Raw genomic sequence first — 22871 nt, forward strand, 5'->3', positions numbered from 1 at the left:
ACCACATTTCTCATGAATATGGTAGACTTAGCCCAGTGCTTGGAGACAGACTTGTTGAATGAGTGATTCTGGTCCCTCCCTGACCCCATTTCCCTTTATGCTAACTACATTTAAGCAGCAATATTATTTGAACTGCAATTTTAAGAGTTAAAGCTCCTTTTTCTCCTATGTCAATAGGAAATAAGACTATTTTCTAATAGTGATAATAGAAAATAGCACTATTTTCAATAGGAAATAGTGATTCCAATGGGATCACTGACTACAGTCTAACAGGATGAAATACGTTATGTAGGGAGGAAAAAGAACTTTTACTCTGCCCTCTGCCAACTAAAAAACTGTCCTTCGCCACCAGGTTCCGTCAGAATGAAATCACTAGCTGACCTTCAACACACCTTGAAAGGAGTTCAGGGTGGGAAGCAGGAATGAGTTCCCAGCCTGTGCTCTGTGAAAAACTGGCAGAATAGGCCTTCAGATAGATAGATATTTTCAAGAGATTTCATGAGCCCAGTTTCTTGCATCTTGTCATATCTAGAAAAGCACTAAATCATCAACAGGGACTTGTTACTAGGAGCCAGCCTCTGCCCAAAACGCGTACTTGACTACACGTAACCCCCTTCGTTAAAATCGCTGGCCTGCCCCTGACCGCTTGGGAACAGTTCTTCAGAGCTACCTGAAAGACCATCGTCTTAACTCACAACTCTTACATTGTGCTTTTCTTTTTTTTAGTTGACACTTCTAATGTTTTGTGACTGGGGTTTGTGAATTAAACTGACAAAAAAAAAATGAACAAAGGCAAAGGTTTATTCATGTACATGTGGAGGCTTCACAAAAAAGAAGTGAAAATGGAAAAAAAAAAAAGTGGCTAGGATGGGGGCTTGTATACCATTTTAACAAAGGGCAGTAAAGTGAGTAGACAAAGAACCAGGAGCTGGGCCTTCTAGGGGTGGTAGAGTGCTAGATGGTAACTATGTGGGCGAAACTATTGGAGGATAAGGGTTATTTTAGCAAGGTTTGTTTACACAGCCTTAAGTCAGTGCCCTCTCCAGAGGCATGAGCCTTCCCCAGTGATTAAGAGTTGTTCTCTTCCCAGTATGGGAGGGGGAGACAACTTTACAAATGGAAATTTATGCATTTTGGTGCTCTAAGGCAAAAGTTATTGGTGGTACAATCATAATACACACAATTTACATACACAGATATATATAAGATATGTGAACAATTCTTTAAAAAGACGGCTTTGGAATGGAAATAATACAAATTATTTTGCAAAATGTCATTTCCCAACTTACATTCCAGTCCTGACACCTACCCTATTAATTCAGTACTTAAAAAAAAAAAAAAAAAAATATAAATCATACCCCTAAAGCACTACTATGCCAGGCACCAAAATTACATAGCATGATGATGCATAATTACAGCACTTTCAAACAGCATTTGAGAATGTGTCACAAGCGATGAAAAATGTAATTTATTTCTACTGACAGATATTAATTGCTCTGTGTTAGAAAACGTTTGAACCATTCCTGATAAGGAAAAACGGTAACATAAATGCCTCAAAAACAACTGCAAGGGAAGAGGCATAGTTCTAATCATAAAAACTCCCATAGCATAAGGAAAGGCAATTTCTCAAAGAGGACATCTATTATTAAAATTTGCAAGTCGTTGCCATGACACAGTAGGAAGGGGCTCAAATGTGAAGTCGCTTCCAGCAGGTCTAAAGTGTTATTAATCTCTGATAGAGCAGTGGACTAATTGGAGTTTAGGATTCTGCCTTGTTTCCTTAGCAAACTGTCTTTGTTAAGGCAAAACTGGATAGTTGCAGAACTTTCAGAACGGACAGGCACATATGTGTAGAACAGATTGCTCCTTTAAAACTGAACCCTAAATGGTCACAAATGAATCTCACGTATGGTTTAGCAGAGCCATGCTTTTCGCTTGTTACAACTAGAGCTACTCTAACTATTGGTGGATTTTCACCTGCTACTTTATAGATTATGGAATTTGGGTTGCAATGTTAGGTTACATCAGCTTCCACAGCTGGAGTGGCAGACAGAAGTCATCAGAAATTTCATGAAACTCTGCTATTTTCAAGACAACTCTAGGCAAGCTCCACCAACTTCATCGCCTCCCAAAACCTGTGTCAACACCCACACCATTTATACATTATTAGAGCCTGTCTCATCTCATCCATAGCTGTATACAGCAGTGCTTCTAACCTTCTGGTCTTGGCACCATTCTGACACCTCGTGTCTAGATTCTGTCCCCATATCCTTAGGTCCTTATTACTGGGGGGCTGGAAATTGAGTTAATCATGAACGGCCAGTGATTTCATCAATCATACCTACATAATGCAACCCCAAATGACCGGGTACAGAGAGCCTCTGGAAAGATGAACCCATCAGGTTGCTGGGGTGGGAGGAGGGGTGGTGCCCTTGGAGAAGGCATGGAGGCTCTGTGCTCCACCTCCTCTCACCTTGCATCTCTCCCATCTGTTCTTGAGTTGCATGCTTTAAAATAAACCAGGAATAGTAAGCAAAGCACTTCCTGAGTTCTGGGCGGGGGTGCACGGGTATGGTATACAAACCCCCAACTTTATAGCCAAGTCAGACAGAATGTGAGGATAACCCAGAGTCCTGATACTTGCAACAGTCACCTGAAATGAGAGCTGCTTTTCAGGGCTGATCCCTTAAACCTACGGAGTCTGATGCTAACTCAGGCAGAGTCAGGACTGAATTGAATTGTAGGACACCCAGTTGATGTTGGTGAGTTGGAGAAATGGTGTGGAAAAGACCATGTATTTGGTGTCAGAAGGGAAAAAAAAAAAAAGACCTCACACTGAAAATGTTCTGTTTTTTTGATCTGGCTGCTAGTTACATGGGTCTACTCAGTTGTGCTGGAGAAGACTCTTGAGAGTCCCTTGGACTGCAAGGAGACCCAACCAGTCAATCCTAAAGGAGATCAGTCCTGAGTGTTCATTGGAAGGACTGATGCTGAAGCTGAAACTCCAATACCATGGCCACCTCATGCGAAGAGCTGACTCATTGGAAAAGACCCTGATGCTGGGAGGGATTGGGGGCAGGAGAAGAAGGGGATGACAGAGGATGAGATGGCTGGATGGCATCACCGACTCGATGGACACGAGTTTGAGTGAACTCCGGGAGTTGGTGATGGACAGGAAGGCCTGGCATGCTGTGATTCATGGGGTTGCAAAGAGTCGGACACAACTGAGCGAATGAACTGACTGAACTGACTGGACTGACTGACTGACTCAATTTGCAAGATTCATCAAACTGTTGACTTATTTGAGCACTCTTCTGTATATATGTTAGTGAAAGTTGCTCAGTCATGTCCAACTCTTTGCGACCCCCGTGGACTATACAGTCCATGGAATTCTTCAGGCCAAAACACTGGAGTGGGTAGCCTTTCCCTTCTCCAGGGGATCTTCCCAACCCAGGTATTGAAGCCAGTTCTCCTGTATTGCAGGCAGATTCTTTACCAGCTGAGCCACCAGGGAAGCCCAAGAACACTGGAGTGGGTAGTCTATCCCTTTTCCAGGAGATCTTCCCAACCCGGGGGATTGAACCAGGGTCTCCTGCATTGCAGGTGGATTCTTTACCAACTGAGCTATCAGGGAAGCCCAAATATGTTATATGTTATATGTCCCTGAAAAGTTTATTTTTAAAAAATGTGCCCAGGGTATACCAGTGTATGTGTCTATGTAGCCACTCGCTCTTCTGACAGATCCTGGGCTGCTCAAGGAAAGAGAAAGATCTCCAAAACTTCAGACATTTCTTCTCCTTGGAGCTTAAGAGAATAGAGTACAAAAAAAAAAAAAAAAATAACAGAGAAGAGTGAGTAGCCTGGGTCTGTGTGAGAAGAAGAGAATCATCAGGAGGCTGACCGAGCCTTCTGTAAAATTTCATGGTGGGGGTGGGGGCGCTCAATTGAAAGTTATGTTCCACCATTTAAAGTGAGAAAATAGAAATGTAAATAATCTCCAATCCAAAGTGGCTTTTAAATCCTCTATTAATGGAAAATTCGATATGTAGACAGTACTACACAAAGAATAATTTCACAGTATAAATTGAGGAAAATTTATCAGTTCAGCTTAGTTTTAATAGCCTCAGTTTTTTAGTGGTATCTTCTTAAAACTGTTATCTTGGCAGCACAGTACACCAATTCAGGGGCCATCGAACCAGGTAGATTTTCTAAATCAAATTATAAGGAGATTAATGTTTCAGTTTTCCCCACGTAGAGCCATATATTGCACCTCAGCTTTAATATTGATTTCTTAAGTAAGCAGTCTTTTTCTCTAACCAATTACCTCCCCTTGAATTTAAACAAAATATCTCCACTTACATGGATGCATATCTCTTTTGCCTGGACACTCTGGCAGGCAGAGACCTTGTGAATCTCTATGTTACTGGGAGATATCTGATTAGCCAATTTGATTTAATCAAGCTAACTCTCACCAAGAAATGTCATCATAAATGATTGCAATGCCTAAATTCAAATAAAAGCATAGCAAAAAAAATGTCATACTTTGGAAAGTATGTTTGGAAAAATTCCATCATGCTCTCATCACACTTTATGGAGAGCTAACTATTAATATATGTTAGCAACTGAGCCAGATGCTGGACCCTGGAGAAGATGAATAACGCACTGATAAGGAGGAGTCCTGGCTCGCGAACTGTTCACAGACCAGTGGGAAAAGGCCATGTAACGTGCACTATGGCACAGTCACGTACTGCTGTTGGAGCCAGAGAGAGGAAGACTCAACGCTGAGTGTCGGGACCAACGTGACAGAAGCCACGACACCACAGTGAGTCTTACAGGTGATAAAGTTGATGGGAACTGGGAGGGTATTCTAGGCCCATACAGAGGACATGCAACAGTTCATGCCATCAGCTCTAGATGAGTCCTGTGACGTGCATGCCGGAGGCTGGTGGAAGATGAAGTGGGAAAGGAAGGCCATGGACAAGAGAAGCTCCTAAAGGAATTCCATTAGAAACGGGTTTGTGGTTTTAGGACATGGCTGGCAGTTATGAAGGACAGACTGGGAGGGCACTCAGGAGATCTCACCTAGAAGGCTGCAGAGTCTACAGGATAAACAGGGAGCTTAAATCAGGAGGGACCAGGAGAGCAGAACCAGATTCAAGAGACTCTGTGCAAATTAGCCCTGACTGAGGGACAAGCAGGGACAAGGGAGACTGAGGGACAAGGAAAAGTCTAGGCTGACTCTAACGTTAACAGGATTAAAATGATAGGAGGCATGAGGGGAAGGGGATTAGAAAGGAATGGAGCAGGGACTGGTCTTGTCCTGGATTTCCACTGCCAGCTGGCAGGAACTATAGATGCCTCCTCTGACCCCGCCCACGAACAACCACTCCCAGGCTTCTTTCTGGCTTCACAGTATGGTGAGACAAGGAATATGTGAGGAAAACTAAATCAGATAGAATCAGATCAGATCAGTCGCTCAGTCGTGTCCAACTCTTTGCGACCCCATGAATCGCAGCACGCCAGGCCTCCCTGTCCATCACCAATTCCCGGAGTTCACTCAGACTCATGTCCATCGAGTCAGTGATGCCATGCAGCCATCTCATCCTCTGTCGTCCCCTTCTCCTCCTGCCCCCAATCCCTCCCAGTATCAGAGTCTTTTACAATGAGTCAACTCTTCACATGAGGTGGCCAAAGTACTGGAGTTTCAGCTTTAGCATCATTCCTTCCAAAGAAATCCCAGGGCTGATCTCCTTCAGAATGGACTGGTTGGATCTCCTTGCAGGCTTGGAGAATTTTTTTTTAGACATGTGCATGTAGAGTGCCTGGGAGAAATCAAGGTAGACACTGCAAGTCGTCAGAAATAGAACCCTTAGTCTAAGAAAAGTGGTTGAACCTGGAGACAAATTCCCATGTCCTATCCATAAGGATGCGTTAAGGGTGTTTCGTGGTGAGGGATACATAAGAATGGAACTCCTTCAGTCACTTTAAGGAGAAGTCACCATTTTTGTTGTTTTGATGGGCAACGGCCTTCAATGTAAACTGTGATGTTCTCTGTCACCATTATGATTTTTAAGAAGAGTACATGAGCACCTCTGAGTTAATCTTAGAAAGGATATAAAAATAACATTATAAGATTAAGCCATCCAGGAAAAGCCCAGAGGGGAAAAAAAGACCAGCAAATAAACAAAAAATCACAGCAATTCTCCACTGTCCAATAAACAAATCTGTGAAATCCCTGTCCTTCCCTGCCCACATTAAATTAAATTACTATTCTAATTTGGAGGATTAATTAACATTTAACTACTCTGGGTTTAAGGAGGGTTCAGGATGGGGAACACATGTATACTAGTGGTGGATTCATTTTGATATTTGGCAAAACTAACACAATTATGTAAAGTTTAAAAATAAAATAAAATTAAAAAATAAAATAAAATAAAATGCATTCAAAATTTAAAAATGCTGAACTCAGTCTTGGTTTTCTTTCCTCCCATCCCCCATTCTATGCCTAGAATATCTCTCAAATATCAGTTCCCGATCTCAACAGTCATATGTAGCCTCCTTCCTCTGCTCTCAAAGCCTTTTCCATGAACCCTCTTCTGCTATCCATAATATCCGACTTTGATCTACAGAAGTTTTTGAGTCTCCAACTCAATTTTAATCTTCATGAGAAGAAAATCATGTTTTTCCCCATCTTTATGCCTCTCCTCCAAGGAGCAGACTCATCATGCTGACAGTAAAATGCAACGAAGCAAATAGAGAAAGATTAACCTAGAAACTGACTGGAGTGAAAGAAAATGAATGAGTAGGGATATTTTTGGCTTTTAAAAATGTTTTAGAAGGAATGATTTTGCCCCCACCCCACCGCTGACCTTTTTCTTCTTCTCTTTCCTCCTACTTCTTTCTAAGCCTACCAACCTTCTTTGAGTTTTTCATCATTCTACAGAGACTTCCTTAGCTTTGAGCTTCAGACCAGGGTGGCAAGTGAGTCTTTAAAGGGAGAGAAAGGGAAGCAATAAGAAGGCAGCTACCTGGGGCAACATGAATTAATAATGGATCCCCTCCCTAATGTAAACTGGGGTAACCATCATGGGAAACAATAGAGAGGTTCCTTAGAAAACAAAAATAGAGCTACCATATGATCCAGCAATCCCACTCCTGGGCATATATCCAGACCAAATTATAACTCAAAAAGATACACACAACTCTTAGGTTCATAGCACCACTACTGACAAAAGCCAAGACATGGGAACAACCTACATGTCCATCAATAGATGAATGGATAAAGGTGATGTGGTGTGTATTTATATACATAAAGGAACACTACTCAGCCATAAAAGAGAACAAAATAATGCCGCCTGCAGCAGCATGGATGGACCTAGAGATTATCATATAAGCAAAGTCAGTCAGAAAGAGAAAGACAAATAACATACGATGTCGTTTATATGTACAGTCTAAAATAGGATACAAAGAAATGTATCTACAAAAGGGAAACAGACTCATAGATGACAGATCAGACTTGGGGCTGCCAAGGTGGAGGAGTGCTGGGGCGGGAAGGACTGGCAGTTTAGGATTAGCAGATGCAAATTATTATATATAGGATGGATAAACAACAAGGTCCTACTGTAAGCACAGGGAGCTATATTCAATATTCTGTGATAAACCAAAATGGAAAAGAATATGAAAAAGAAGATACATATGCATATATATATATCTAAATCACTTTGCTGTACAACAGAAATTAACATTGTAAATCAACTATACTTCAATAAAATTTAAAAATTCAAGAATTAAAAAAACAATGAGGACCCTCCTCACTTCCCCATCTCCAGGCTCCCTAATTCTAGATACTAAAGTTCTTCATTTCTGATGTGGAGACCATTCAAACTAATTCATATCTCCTTACATAGATACTGCTATTAACCACTAGCCTCTTCAGGCACTTTGTACTTTATCCAAGTGTTTTCACATTCATTTTCATTAACGTTCCATTATGATGAAAATGCTAAATAACCATAATCGTGCTTCTAAATTAGAACCTCAGGGTGAACCTGGGAATAAAGTCTAAAGAGAATTTGATGATTCTCTCAACTAATTTCTAAAAATTAGACAGCAAACCTGCCTGCCTCATGAGTGAAAAATTGCCTTATATCTATCTACTACAGAAAATTTTTATTCCTTTTGTCCCTTCCACCTGATGTTTGCTCCGAAAATAAAAATTCCTAAGGGGTGAACTCATCCATCTAAATGCTATCGGGTGCTGTGGTAATTAGATCTGGAACTCTTGTTTCAGTTAGCAAAACTTACCAAGCTGAAAGTGTAATAGATCCAAAACATTCGAGGATGAAAAGCACCAGAGAAAATATGGAGACCGTTTGTTAGTAACTGCGCTTACTAGTTCCTTTTAAGTTTCTGTCCTAGATGGCTAACCCTCTCATCTTTCAGAACAATGACAGCCCACAACACTCATTCCGAAATTAGATGAAGCCACTGGGCCCCCTGGTGACTCAGACAGTAAAGCGTCTGCCTGCAATGCGGGAGACCCGGGTTCGATCCCTGGGTTGGGAAGATCCCCTGGAGAAGGAAATGGCAATCCACTGCAGCACTGTTGCCTGGAAAACCCCATGGATGGAGGAGCCTGATAGGCTACAGTCCATGGAATCGCAAAGAGTCGGACTCGACTGAGCAACTTCACTTTCACTTTCACTGAGAACTCTGGTGCCAGTGAGGAACAAAAGACATTTTCTTTAATTAAGTAAAAGTCATTGTTCCCTTTCGCTCTTAATACAACTTGGGCTTATCTCACATGGGAACTGTCTTTTCGTTCAATTGGATATTTTTGGTAGCTTTACAGTTATGGAGGAATAATCATTCATTTTCAGACTGCAAAATCTTCACCTCATACAAAAAAAAAAAATTTAGAATCTTGAACTATCATTTTCTTTGAATCCCTAAGTACAGTTTAAATCCATTTTCTTGCTATTATTTGTTGGTGTTCAATGACTCTACAGAATGACTCTGCTTTTGTTTTTGATCTGAGATGTCAATGCATTTTTATCTTTCCTGGTGCTGTGCACAGAAGGTTTCTGACCCTGATCTAGGAACAGTGACTAGAGGAAGACCACTGCACTGATGGGACATAAACTTCAGAGTTGCACCATTAACTCTGCGTTTGGAATTGGTCACCCTTAATTTCAATCGTGACCGACCTACACACACACACAAACACACACACACTCTCAACACTGAGTGCTACTCTGAGCAGAATACTTTGCTGGCTGGTTATCTGTGTGTGTACATGTGCACGTGTGTGAGCTCAGTTGTGTCCGACTCTTTGCAACCCTATGGACTGTAGCCCACCAGGTTCCTCTGTCCATGGCATTTTCCAGGCAAGAATACAGGAGTGGGTTGCCATTTCCTCCTCCAGGGCATCTTCCCCACCCAGAGCTTATCTGTGTCTCCAGTGTAAATGATGCCCTCGCAACTGCTGATCCTCTAATAGACCAAGCCCCTCTCCTGGTTTTATTTCACTGCAGGGCTGGCAACAGAAAGAGGAAGCTGGGGAGGAGGAAATGTAATAAATCCCATGACTACTTCTTCCCCTCCCCTCCACCCTGTCACCTCCCACTATCGGCGTCACAGACATTCCTGATATCAGAATCCACCAGGAAGTCCCTTGCTTCCCGTTTTTATCCTGAGTCGCCTGTGATGAGGAACCAAGCAAGTGCCTGAGCTGGTTCATCAGCTGAATGAAAGCAGCTCAAGTTTCCATGTTTCCTGATCCAATTCTGAGGATGAACTGCTGTAACGCTTCAAGCTCAGGGTGACGCAGCAAACCCTATGCAGGTTGTAAGTATTAGAAAAATTCAAGAGCATGACTACCCAAGGGCGGTCACCCAGCAAGGTCACAATATTCAAACATCCTTCCCCGGCCATGCACCTGCCACCCATCATTCATGAGTCTAAACATCACACGATCCTTGGAAATTCATTGAACAATGCTGGGAACAAGCCAGGAACTACATCAAGGGTACTAGCCCGTGTGTGTCTACGAGCATGCCCACACGTGGAAACAGAAAGGGAATTGCATCCTTCAAAGGAAAACTAATCGTGGGGATTCCCTGACAGTCCAGTGGTTAGAACTTTGTCCTTACACTACAGGGGGCACAGGTTCACTCTCTGGTAGGGGACCTCGCCTGCTGTGCTGCATGGCAAAAGGAAAAACAAGGAACAGGTCTTGGTTTTGCTTACATTCTAATTGTTGTTACTTTAGTCATCTCCCACTCTTTTGAGACCCCATGGACTATAGACCACCAGGCTTCTCTGTGCATGGGATTTCCCAGACAAGAATACTGGAGTAGGTTGCCATTTCCTTCTCCAGGGATCTTCCCAAACCCACATCTCCTACACTGGCAGGCAGATTCTCTACCACTGAGTCACGGGGGAAAAAATTTTTAATACTCTGCTTTAAAAAATATATAGTTATCAATACCACATAAACCACAGCAGTACAGACTAAGCTATTTTCTCTATAGCTTTCCCAGTATTTCGAAGGAGCCTTAAACCCACTATACTTCCTGTGTTCCAAGAGCTCTAAAAACACTAAATTTTTTATGTAAAAATTATTAAAAATATCAGTGAATACAATCAATCCCAAAATACTTTAAAGCAATCATTATTAAAATTTTTCTCAGAGAGGAGACCATAACTAGTTAACAGCCTCTGAAACCTATCTTCAGGCACCATTCAGGTGGAAAGTGTAAGGAAAACATATGCTGGTCAGTTAAGCCGGTATTTAAATGCAGCACTAAAAATGCATTTCACGCCCAACTTCATCAATCACCAACCAATCTTACTTTGCATCTTGGCTACCAAAAGAAAATGAGATTTGTTTCCCTGAAGAAATACGTCAAAGCTCTGCTTGAATTATTAAGCTTTACTATTATAGAGAGAAACTGAGTCGGGGAAAAAAATGAAGAAAATAGAAAAAGAAATAAAATTAGACCCAGGTTGCCATCTACAGACTGTTATCAGCACTGCTCATTCCTGAAGCACTAGATATCAGAATATCAATAAATATCAGCAGAAACATAAAAGGCCAAAATGTATAACTATAATTGTAATAATTGCAAAAATCAAGATAGCCTATGAAGTCTCTCTTTTTTTCTAATTAATATGAGAACACTAAAGAACACTGATAAAAAATCTTCAAAATTTAACATATGCTCTGAAGGAAGCATAGTTATGCATCTTAACTCTAAAATTTTAACACTTAGAAATAAAATTGGATAGATTACATCATTCCAAATTCAAAATATTTTAAGCATCAAAAACTGTTTCATCTCTAAAATAGAATTCTTGCATTTTTTGATGTGATATTTGTATATATTGAGAATTGATAATCACAATAAGTCTAGCCAAAATCTGTCCCCATTCATGGTTACAAAATTTTTATTCTTGTAATAATTTTTAAGATCTTCCCTCTTAGCAACTTTCAAATATGCAATGCAGTATTAATTTCCTGCATTTTTGGCTCATTATCTTGATTCTCTATATACCTTTCCTTTCATTTTGTTTCAAGTTTTTATTGCTTTTCCCTTTCTAAAGAATAAGAGCCCTCTGGAGGCACAAATGTCCAAAATCACACACTTGGTTCTAATTACTAAAACAGATGCTATTAAAGCAAAAAGCAACTGCAATAATAACTGAATTTGGAGACTGAAGGAGGAAAAAGAAAGAAAGAAATCAAGACCAATATTTTTGCTAATATAACCTAGAAAATCGCCTTTTAAAGCCAAAGACATCTGGAGAGAGATCTGATAAGGAGAAACAGCTCAATTTTCAAAAGTAGGGATTTAAGCTAATATCCTTAAACTTATCAAGTGATGATTTAATCTTATAAACGGTACAAAAGCTTTTTTTCATTTTCCCTGGGAAAATTGTTTTGGAAGCCAAGATTCATTTTCCAGGTCATATGTTCTTTCTATCAAGATGAAAAGATACAAGATGCTTCGTCTAAACTCTTATATATGCTTCTAAATCCACGGTATAGGCCTCTTGTGCACATGTACTTGCTAAGTTGCTTCAGTCGTGTCCGACTCTGCGACCCCGTGGACTGTAGCCCGCCAGGCTCCTCTGTCCATGGGATTCTCCAGGCAAGAATACTGGAGTGGATTGCCATTTCCTTCTCCAGGGGATCTCCCTGACCCAGGGATCAAACCTGCGTCTCACGTCTCCTGCACTGGCAGGCAGGTTTTTCACCACTAGCACTAGCCCAAAAGCCTCTTACTGGGGACAAGAATTCCCCAAACCTTCATTTAAAAGACACCAGCCATTGTCCTATGTATCACCGGGATATAGTGGTGAAAACCTACTATCTACACATTATAAAACCACATTGCAAACTGTACTTAAAGTGGGCAATTAAAACCAGTGCAGATTCTCTAAAGACTGGGGAAGAATAGCTGAGGGCTCCTACATTTTCTTAGCACTTTAAAAATGTGACTTGTTTCCATGTTCAACATGTTTTGGTTATTTTCACCCCCACAGATGAAACTATCGTTGAAAACTATTTGTGGGGACTTCCCTGGCGGTCCAGTGGTTAAGACTTTGCTTTCCAAAGCAGCAGGTAGGGGTTTGATCCCTGGTCAGAGAGCTAAGATCCTACAAGCCTCACAGCCAAAACACTAAAAAAACTCAAAACAGAAGCAATATCATAACAAATTCAATAAACACTTTAAAAATGGCCCACATCAACAATAAATCTTTTAAAGAGATCCTTGAAAATATGGGGAAAAAAATCTTTAAAAAAAGAGAAAACTATGAATTTCTACAAAGGCAAAAACACTGATAATTCAACTTTTTAATAACAGTTACTTTCCTGTAAAACATGGAAATGCTGATTCAGCCTCTTGTGTTTCCATGTTTCCATGAGTGAAATAACCTGAAGAGATGATGGTCCCCTCTCTCTTGAGGGAAAACTGCTAAATCTAAAGATTTTCAAAAAATAAATTGAGAGCAGGAGCTAGGATTTTCATAAGCCAATAAGAGCCACACAGAAAATAAGCAAGTAACATTTCATAAAAGCCTTTAATCGAAAATGATTCATGAAAAGTTTAACATGAGTCTTGTTTCTTAGTGGATTTTAAAATATTACAGAGACATCTATTTTGTAACTTTCATCATTCATTCACCAATATTTATTAAGTGTCTCATCTCTCAGACCTAGTTATTGGGGATTGAAAAAAATAAACTAGTAAGACATATCCCATGGCCTTGATGGTTTTGCAATCTAGTATATACGGATTAAAATAAACCCTCTATTATGTTTAATGTTCACATGTAAGGCATACTTTTCAGGCTAGCTTTTTCCTTTGGTGCCTGCCATACAACAATGGTAAAGAATCTGCCTGCAATGAAGGAGACCTGGGTTCAATCCCTGGGTCAGGAAGATTCCCTGGAGAAGGGAATGGCAACCCCACTCCAGTGTTCTCGCCTGGAGAATTCCATGGACAGAGGAGCCTGGCAGGCTACGCAGTTCATGGGGTCACAAAGAGTCGGACACGACTGAGCGACTAACACTTTCACTTTTTCCATACAACAAGCATTCACTCCACATCCATTGACTACATTTTACTCTGGCTTCCCCACTTTATGGTCACTGGAAAGGACTGAACAAACTTAAAGATAAAATCAAAATTATAAAGATAAATCTTAATATGAACCCACATGTTACAGAAAGCTAATAGGGCCAAAGAAAGTTAAATGACTTGCCCAAAGTCAAGAGCAGAACTGGGACAAGAATCTAGGACTCTGGGCTTCCAGCTAATTATCATTTAAATCTCTGAAACCTTAAGCCCCCTCCACTTTCTTCTCTGTGGAATTGACTCCTTCATTTCACCTGCTCTTTTAACTTCGTCTCGCACATCTCTCTTCTGACCCTGTAACCATCTGAGCAGCATCTTCTAAGCCCTCACACAAGTCTGTACTGTCTCCTTAGCAGTGAACCCCACATGAGCTGTGATTCTAATGTGACACTTTGTATGGACTTTGAAGTGAGCTGGAGCTCTCAGGAGGAAGACAGAGCTCTGGCCATGAATCTGAAACTTGATCCCATTCACCCCTTTTCAGAGCAGCCCAGCACGTCTTCCTGCGGAGGTGAGTGGATCCCAGGGGGAGGGAGAAGCAGTCACTCCTCCAGCCGTGTCCCAGCCAGCCCAGCTGCCCACAGCATCACTCGACATTCATGTGTTCAGCCCACTGAGACCACGCTTGGAGTGAAACCAAAAAGAGCCCATCTTCACAAAAAGCTAACGTGAAAAGGTCACAATTCTGACAGCATGCCTCCTTAGTCGACCCCATGGATCATACAGACCATGGCATACTCCAGGCCAGGAGTGCAATAGGTAGCCGTACCCTTCTCCAGGAGATCTTCCCAACCCAGGAATCGAACCCAGGTCTCACACATGCAGGTGGATTCTTTACCAGCTGAGCCACCGGGGAAGCCCTAGTTTATCACACTTTTATCCTATAATCTTGTATTAATGCAAAATGCTTTAAATTATTTTATACCGTCTCTCAACTGGTAATGCAAGGTATGTAACTATTAATAATTCAGTACATGGTGTTTATTGGTAAAGTTGTATGGGTGTTCTCTTGGATATCAGTGAAACACCTTTTTGAAAAAGTGATCTGTGACTTAAAAGCAGTTAGTAATAAATGTGAACAAGAGTTGTAGACACACAAATAAGAGAGATCACAAGTAGGTGGTAAAAATATTAATCAAGCACTTTTAGCTGGAACACAGGATGGTAAAATTTACCTTTCTCAATAAGAACACTCAAGAAATATTTTCTCTTGAAGTGTATCCTCATAGCACAATTGCTAATTACAACTAGAAATTAAGTGTGAAAAATACCAGCAATCTCTCATACACAGAAAGTCTTCTTTGAAAACTCTCATAAGTGACAAATACTCTGTGAGTCCAGGAAAACAAACAGATCTACTTACAAATTAAAACTGTATCACAGCCTTAAGATAATGATCATCAGTAATAACAATATAATAATAATAACAAACTTACCACTGTTTGGGATTGTTTGCGGTGAACTCTTTAACTTGGCATTTTGTTTCCCTTTCGTGGGTTTTTCCGAATTCACATGTTTTTTCCCTTTCCTCTTTGGGGGCTGAGGAGATGAGTTGTCACTGGATCCAACCGTCGACTTAGACTGGCGATCATTTCCCTACGTGGCAAAAGATTAACTCTTACTATCGGCTGATGAACGCCTTGAGTGGTAAGTACAAGTCACTAACGTGGTGAAAGGGGCAGGGGCCACAGGTGGGCATTCTGTGCTGATTCTGCTTCTATCTATTACCTACATTAAATTCTTCCTGGTGGCAGAGGAGGGGTCTACCAGGGGAAGGAGAATAAAAATAATAGCACTTGAGGGACTTCCCTGGCAGTCCAGGGGTTACAACTTCTCCTTCCAATGCAGGGTGTGCAGATGTAATCCCTGATCAGGGAACTAATCTCTCACATGCTTTGCAGTCCAAAAAAAAAATAAAACAGAAGCAATATTGTAACAAATGTGAAAGACTTCTAAAAAATGGTCCACATCAAAAAATATTTTTAAACAAATAATAGCACTTGACAACTGCTGAGTGTTGATATGTACCGGGTGTTGCTATGAAACTGTCTCACTCAGTCCTCATAACCTGAGAAACAGGTACTGTTATCGCCCCATCGTATAGACAAGCAAATGAGGCTTAGAGGTTAAGCCTGGCCAAGGTCACATAGCCAGCAAGGACCAGAGCCAGTTTGCTGTCTCAACCATCCTCTTCCTCCTGCACCTTTCAGAAGAATCAGCAGATAGCTACTGGATGAGGAATGATGACAAAATCCAGTTTGATCAGCTGATGAGAAATACCTTTTTAACTAGTTGTCACAGTGAGCACACAGGTACCATCATACAAGCAGACGCACACTGTGCTTAAAGAAAACCTCCGATACTGACTCATCTGTCGGTGACTTCCACCATCTCTATGAACCACAGATCCAGAGCAACATAGACACAAGCAGCTCAAGACCACATACCCCCCACCACCATTCCTGCAAGACAACCCCGCTGACCACACCTATGGCGGTTGCCTCTGATTCCCATGTGCATCTTGAAATGAAGACCTCGCATCTGAAAAGGGGGCTTCCCAGCATGAAGATGAGGTTGAGCTCAGCGGCTGCTGTGGTGGGCTCATGTACAGTTCCTGGGGAGCCACATAAGAGCCACTACAGTGCTGGTCACTGTACCCAAGGAACAGCTGTGCTGATTCTCAGTGCAAGACATTCCCTCCTAACAAGACAGCCTTGGCCTTAGGACACTCAGGTGCTACGCCTACCTGAATGTGTGAGGTGTGAGGCTGCAGGTAGCAGAAATAATGCAAGTTTTAGAGACCCTGACTCAGAGTCACTGCACTGCCACCAATGGGACCTTGAGGTAACTAGTTCCTACCTCTTGGAACCTATTTCCTTATCAATTCAGTTGAGTTCAGTTCAGTCGCTCAGTCGTGTCCAACTCTTTGCGACCCCATGGACCCCTTATCAATTGAATGGGGTTAATGTGCCTGCTGTTAGGTCTCTTACATGAAATGAAATGGTAACAATTATAAAGTAACCGGTATAGTGCCTGGTGGGCTTCCCTTGTGGCTCGGTGGTAAAGAATCTGCCTGCAATGCAGGAGACGTGAGTTTGATGCTTGGGTAGGGAAGATCCCCTGGAGAAGGAAATGGCAGCCCATTCCAGAAGTCTTGTTTGGGAAATCCAAGGGACAGAGAAGCCTGGCAGACTACAGTCCATGGGTTTGCAAAAGAGTTGAACACAACTTACCGACTAAACAAAACAGTGTCTGGCATGTAGTTTTATTCAAAGACTATCAGAGGGCTTCCTCCAAGAGCAGAGAGTTAATATCTTTTTCTTAAAAATCATATCAAATTTACACCATATTGGGTGCAATTTTATGCAACATCTGTACTATGCTAGTATCTGAAAATAAATGTAGTAATGTTAAATAAACAAATCTGCCTAGAAACCTATTATAACTGCTCATTTTAAACATTTAGATATTCAGTCATCCAGAAGTGTTTAAATAGCTTTAGCTATCACCCAATTAAGAATAGAAAATTTCACAGCTTTACAAATGAAGTTATTTATGCTATTTTGTCATAGCCTACAAGAAAATGAATTATGCATAGATTTATTAACAGTATGAAAACTTGTCCAAATCTATAACATTTTTTTGCATAATTTAATTTCCTATTCCAACTGCAATTTAAACATATCGTTTCCACTTAATTATTGCATTAACTGCAACCAGAGTTGGGGTCTTTTTTCTTTCCTTTTCTTCAATGATTATTTCTTACAAAGCCATAAACTGCCAGGCAGGAGAAATGGCTAATGTGATTACAGTGGAGATTCCAAAAGCATCATATGAGAAGGAAGCATCAGCCTGGTCTCACATTCTAGTCTCTTTTCAAATTAGTTTATTCATCTCAAGATTCTAAAACTTTAAAAGCCTTGAATGAGAGGAGTAACCCTTCTAGCAAGCCTACTAGAATGTTCAGAGATGCTGTTCAACTTATCAGGACTAAAATGAAACAAAGAAAGCAAAACTCTGGATTTCATCATGAGAGGTTTTTTGTTTTTTTTAACAGCTCTCTGGGAAAAGTCTTATTCACAAAAGGGGTAAAACAAGGGAGAAACAGACAGTCCATCCTGGGGAGACTGAGGATTCACATGGTTTTTAGCATCAACTCTTTTGCTGAATATACAAGAAGTTCTGATTTACTGCATTTCTGATGAAAGTGAAAGTGAAGTCACTCAGTCGTGTCCGACTCTTTGCGTCCCCATGGGCTGTAGCCTACCAGGCTTCTCAGTCCATGGGATTTCCCAGGCAAGAGTACTGGAGTGGGTTTCCAGGGACACCCAAAAGACCGATTTTGGAAAATCAAGGAAGCCTAGTTGATTCCAATAACTATATGAGGCATAGCTTTGGTAACGGACACTTATGCATTCAAATACTGATTAATGACTAATTGCCAGGCACTTGACAAGAACTAAACTTAGCTTCCCTGGTGGCTCAGGCAGTAAAGAATCTGCCTGCAATGCAAGAGACCCGGTTCGATCCCTGGGTGGGGAAGATCCCCTGGAGAAGGGAATGGCAACCCACTCCAGGATTCTCATCTGGAAAATTCTATGGACAAGGGAGCCTGGAGGGTTTACAGCCTGTGGGGTTGCAAAGAGTCAGATATGACAGAGTGACTAACACAGCACAAATTAAACTTGGAAAAAAATAATTGTTTTGTAATTAGAAAACAGGAAAGAATTCAGATGTTTTCTATTTTAAAAAGAAAACACGTTGTATAGCACAGGGAACTCTACTCAATATTCTGTCATAATCTAAGTGGGAAAAGAATCTGAAAAAAATGGATATATTTATATAACTGAATCACTCTGCTATACAACTGAAACTAACAAAACACTGTAAATCAACTATACTCTGATCTACAATAAAAAAGAAACAAGACTCATCTAAAAACTAAAAACATGTATAATAAATTAACACAGACACAAATAAATTATATAGTACAAATTATATACTTATCTATTTACATAGTTTATTACATAAATTATAGATAATACATAGACAAATTATATAGAGAGAGTGAAGGGCAGAGTGACTCATAAATTGGATAGTCATTGCTATTTATGCAGCATAGGGAATAAGATTGTCATCTCATACTGCTATGTTAGTTGATAAGATAACATTACTGAGTAGCTCCTGTGTGCTAAATACTCATCAAATCAGATCAGTCACTCAGTCATGTCCTACTCTTTGCGACCCCATGAATTGCAGCACGCCAGGCCTCCCTGTCCATCACCAACTCCCAGAGTTCACTGAGATTCACGTCCATCGAGTCAGTGATGCCATCCAGCCATCTCATCCTCTGTTGTCCCCTTCTCCTCCTGTCCTCAATCTTTCCCAGCATCAGGGTCTTTTCCAATGAATCAACTCTTAGCATGAGGTGGCCAAAGTACTGGAGTTTCAGCTTTAGCATCATTCCTTCCAAAGAAATCCCAGGGCTGATCTCCTTCAGAATGGACTGGTTGGATCTCCTTGCAGTCCAAGGGACTCTCAAGAGTCTTCTCCAACACCACAGTTCAAAAGCATCAATTCTTTGGCGCTCAGCCTTCTTCACAGTCCAACTCTCACATCCATACATGACCATAGGAAAAACCATAGCCTTGACTAGACAAACCTTTGTTGGCAAAGTAATGTCTCTGCTTTTCAATATGCCATCTAGGTTGGTCATAACTTTCCTTCCAAGGAGCAAGCGTCTTTTAATTTCATGGCTGCAGTCACCATCTGCAGTGATTTTGGAGCCCCCAAAAATAAAGTCTGACACTGTTTCCACTGTTTCCCCATCTATTTCCCATGAAGTGATGGGACCGGATGCCATGATCTTCGTTTTCTGAATGTTGAGCTTTAAGCCAACTTTTTCACTCTCCTCTTTCACTTTCATCAAGAGGCTTTTGAGTTCCTCTTCACTTTCTGCCATAAGGGTGGTGTCATCTGCATATCTGAGGTTATTGATATTTCTCCCGGCAATCTTGATTCCAGCTTGTGTTTCTTCCAGTCCAGTGTTTCTCATGATGTACTCTGCGTAGAAGTTAAATAAACAGGGTGACAATATACAGCCTTGATGAACTCCTTTTCCTATTTGGAACCAGTCTGTTGTTCCATGTCCAGTTCTAACTGTTGCTTCCTGACCTGCATACAAATTTCTCAAGAGGCAGATCAGGTGGTCTGGTATTCCCATCTCCTCCAGAATTTTCCACAGTTTATTGTGATCCACACAGTCAAAGGCTTTGGCATAGTCAATAAAGCAGAAATAGATGTTTTTCTGGAACTCTCTTGCTTTTTCCATGATCCAGTGGATGTTGGCAATTTGATCTCTGGTTCCTCTGCCTTTTCTAAAACCAGCTTGAACATCAGGAAGTTCACGGTTCACATATTGCTGAAGCCTGGCTTGGAGAATTTTGAGCATTACTTTACTAGCGTGTGAGATGAGTGCAATTGTGCGGTAGTTTGAGCATTCTTTGGCATTGACTTTCTTTGGGATTGGAATGAAAACTGACCTTTTCCAGTCCTGTGGCCACTGCTGAGTTTTCCAAATTTGCTGGCATATTGAGTGCAGCACTTTCACAGCATCATCTTTCAGGATTTGGAATAGTTCAACTGGAATTCCATCATCTCCACTAGCTTTGTTCGGAGTGATGCTTTCTAAGGCCCACTTGACTTCACATTCCAGGATGTCTGGCTCTAGGTCAGTGATCACACCATCGTGATTATCTGGGTCATGAAGATCTTTTTTGTACAGTTCTTCTGTGTATTCTTGCCATCTCTTCTTAATATCTTCTGCCTCTGTTAGGTCCATACCATTTCTGTCCTTTATCGAGCTCATCTTTGCATGAAATGTTCCTTTGGTATCTCTGATTTTCTTGAAGAGATCCCTAGTCTTTCCCATTCTGTTGTTTTCCTCTATTTCTTGTCATTGATCACTGAAGAAGGCTTTCTTATCTCTTCTTGCTATTCTTTGGAACTCTGCATTCAGATGCTATATCTTTCCTTTTCTCCTTTGCTTTTTGCTTCTCTTCTTTTCACAGATATTTGTAAGGCCTCCCCAGACAGCCATTTTGCTTTTTTGCATTTCTTTTCTATGGGAATGGTCTTGATCCCTGTCTCCTATACAATGTCACGAACCTCATTCCATAGTTCATCAAGCACTCTGTCTATCAGATCTAGGCCCTTAAATCTATTTCTCACTTCCACTGTATAATCATAAGGGATTTTATTTAGGTCATACCTGAATGGTCTAGTGGTTTTCCCTACTTTCTTCAATTTAAGTCTGAATTTGGCAATAAGGAGTTCATGATCTGAGCCACAGTCAGCTCGTGGTCTTGTTTTTGCTGACTGTATAGAGCTTCTCCATCCTTGGCTGCAAAGAATATAATCAATCTGATTTCGGTGTTGACCATCTGGTGATGTCCATGTATAGAGTCTTCTCTTGTGTTGTTGGAAGAGGGTGTTTGTTATGACCAGTGCATTTTCTTAGCAAAACTCTATTAGTCTTTGCCCTGCTTCATTCCGTATTCCAAGGCCAAATTTGCCTGTTACTCCAGGTGTTTCTTGACTTCCTACTTTTGCATTCCAGTCCCCTATAATGAAAAGGACATCTTTTTTGGGTGTTAGTTCTAAAAGGTCTTGTAGGTCTTCATAGAACTGTTCAACTTCAGCTTCTTCAGCATTACTGGTTGGGGCATAGACTTGGATTACTGTGATAGTGAATGGTTTGCCTTGGAAATGAACAGAAATCATTCTGTCGTTTCTTAGATTGCATCCAAGTACTGCATTTCGCACTCTTTTGTTGACCATGATGGCCACTCCATTTCTTCTGAGGGATTCCTGCCCGCAGTAGTAGATATAATGGTCATCTGAGTTAAATTCATAAACACAAATTTACCAAATGCATAGATAGGCATTTTTTCAGATAAAGGAATTAACTTTCTCAAAGTTACCCAGGTTTGACTTTTCTACTACTGTTTTTCAGATAAAGGAATTAACTTTCTCAGAGTTACTGAGTTTTGACTTTTCTACTACACTGATGCTTGCTAGTTCCCAAGGGACTAGAAACAGCTATCATACGGTTTGGTTCCCTTAAAAAGTCACCTGGAAAAAATCAGATTACGATTTTATCCCAAAGTGGAAGAAATCAAGCAGCAGCCTCATTTTACGGGCATACCATGCAAACACTAGACCCTATGTGATCATTCAAGCACTGTCCTTTTTTTTCCTCACACACATATCAAAATACCTGATAGAAATAGCAAACCTCTGGCTCAGACCAACAGAAAACTAAAAAGAGCCCTTCCATCACCCCCTTGCTCTACTCAAATTGGGATTGTTTTAGATAATTCCCTAGGCTCTTTCCAACAAGCTCCAGTCAACTCAGGTTTCTGTCATTACCACGGTAAACTCACTTGAAGCCTCCATGAACATGTGCCAAAGACACAAAAGCCATAATGCATCACAAAATCCCTCGTAAAGTGCTCTTGTGAGGGATTTGCCGACACACAGCAGCACTCACCAGCGTGTGTATTTCAGCGAAGCATCCAGGAGACCTTGTGAGCAGGGGACCACACTCAGACTCAGGCTGGTGTTTCTCTGTGTATTTGCTGATGGGAAGTGTGAGAAATCTTTTTATCCAAACTGGACACAGGTTCCCAAAAGGCAAAATGGAGTTCTGGAAGCTTCAAAATCGACCTTTCACCGTGACTCTGTGATACACGGATAATCATGTTTTCTCACCAAAACCTGAGCAATTGCCATATTTGAATCTGTAAATTGCTGCTCACAAGATGTATTAGCTACTTGGGAATTAAGGACAACTGAGGACTCGATGGAAAAGAGTTTGGGTGAACTCCAGGAGTTGGTGATGGACAGGGAGGCCTGGCGTGCTGCAAGTCATGGGGTCGCAAAGAGTCGGACATGACTAAGCGACTGAACTGAACTGAGGACAACGTAAGGGAGTCTTTGGCTCCAACTTTCAAGAACGTCCCTGATTTTATGTCTCTTCCACTAGAGGGTGCTTGGACTCTTTGTGCTGAAACCTCACAGCTAGAGGACAGCCTCCCACTGGTGGGTTAATTTTTCAAACTTAATAGAACTTCAGAGGATTCAGTTATCTCTTCCTTTTGTTTCCCAGGTTAGAATCTCAAAGTACGTGTTTCTGTGACCCCCAGTCTGTATGAGGGGTGACTTCTG

The 22871-nt window shown here is 41.1% G+C and overlaps 1 protein-coding gene across 1 annotated transcript in view; it reads right to left on the minus strand.

Moving 5' to 3' along the window:
- The window catches only part of DCDC2 (doublecortin domain containing 2), a 145872-nt gene that overhangs the window by 65487 nt on the left and 57514 nt on the right, over positions 1–22871 (minus strand). The window contains exon 7 of the mRNA XM_070360667.1: positions 15080–15239. Within this exon, the coding sequence (XP_070216768.1) occupies positions 15080–15239 (160 nt within the window). The remainder of the gene's footprint in view (positions 1–15079; positions 15240–22871) is intronic.

Source organism: Bos mutus, chromosome 23, assembly GCF_027580195.1.
Source record: "Bos mutus isolate GX-2022 chromosome 23, NWIPB_WYAK_1.1, whole genome shotgun sequence".
Taxonomy (NCBI): Eukaryota; Metazoa; Chordata; class Mammalia; order Artiodactyla; family Bovidae; genus Bos; species Bos mutus.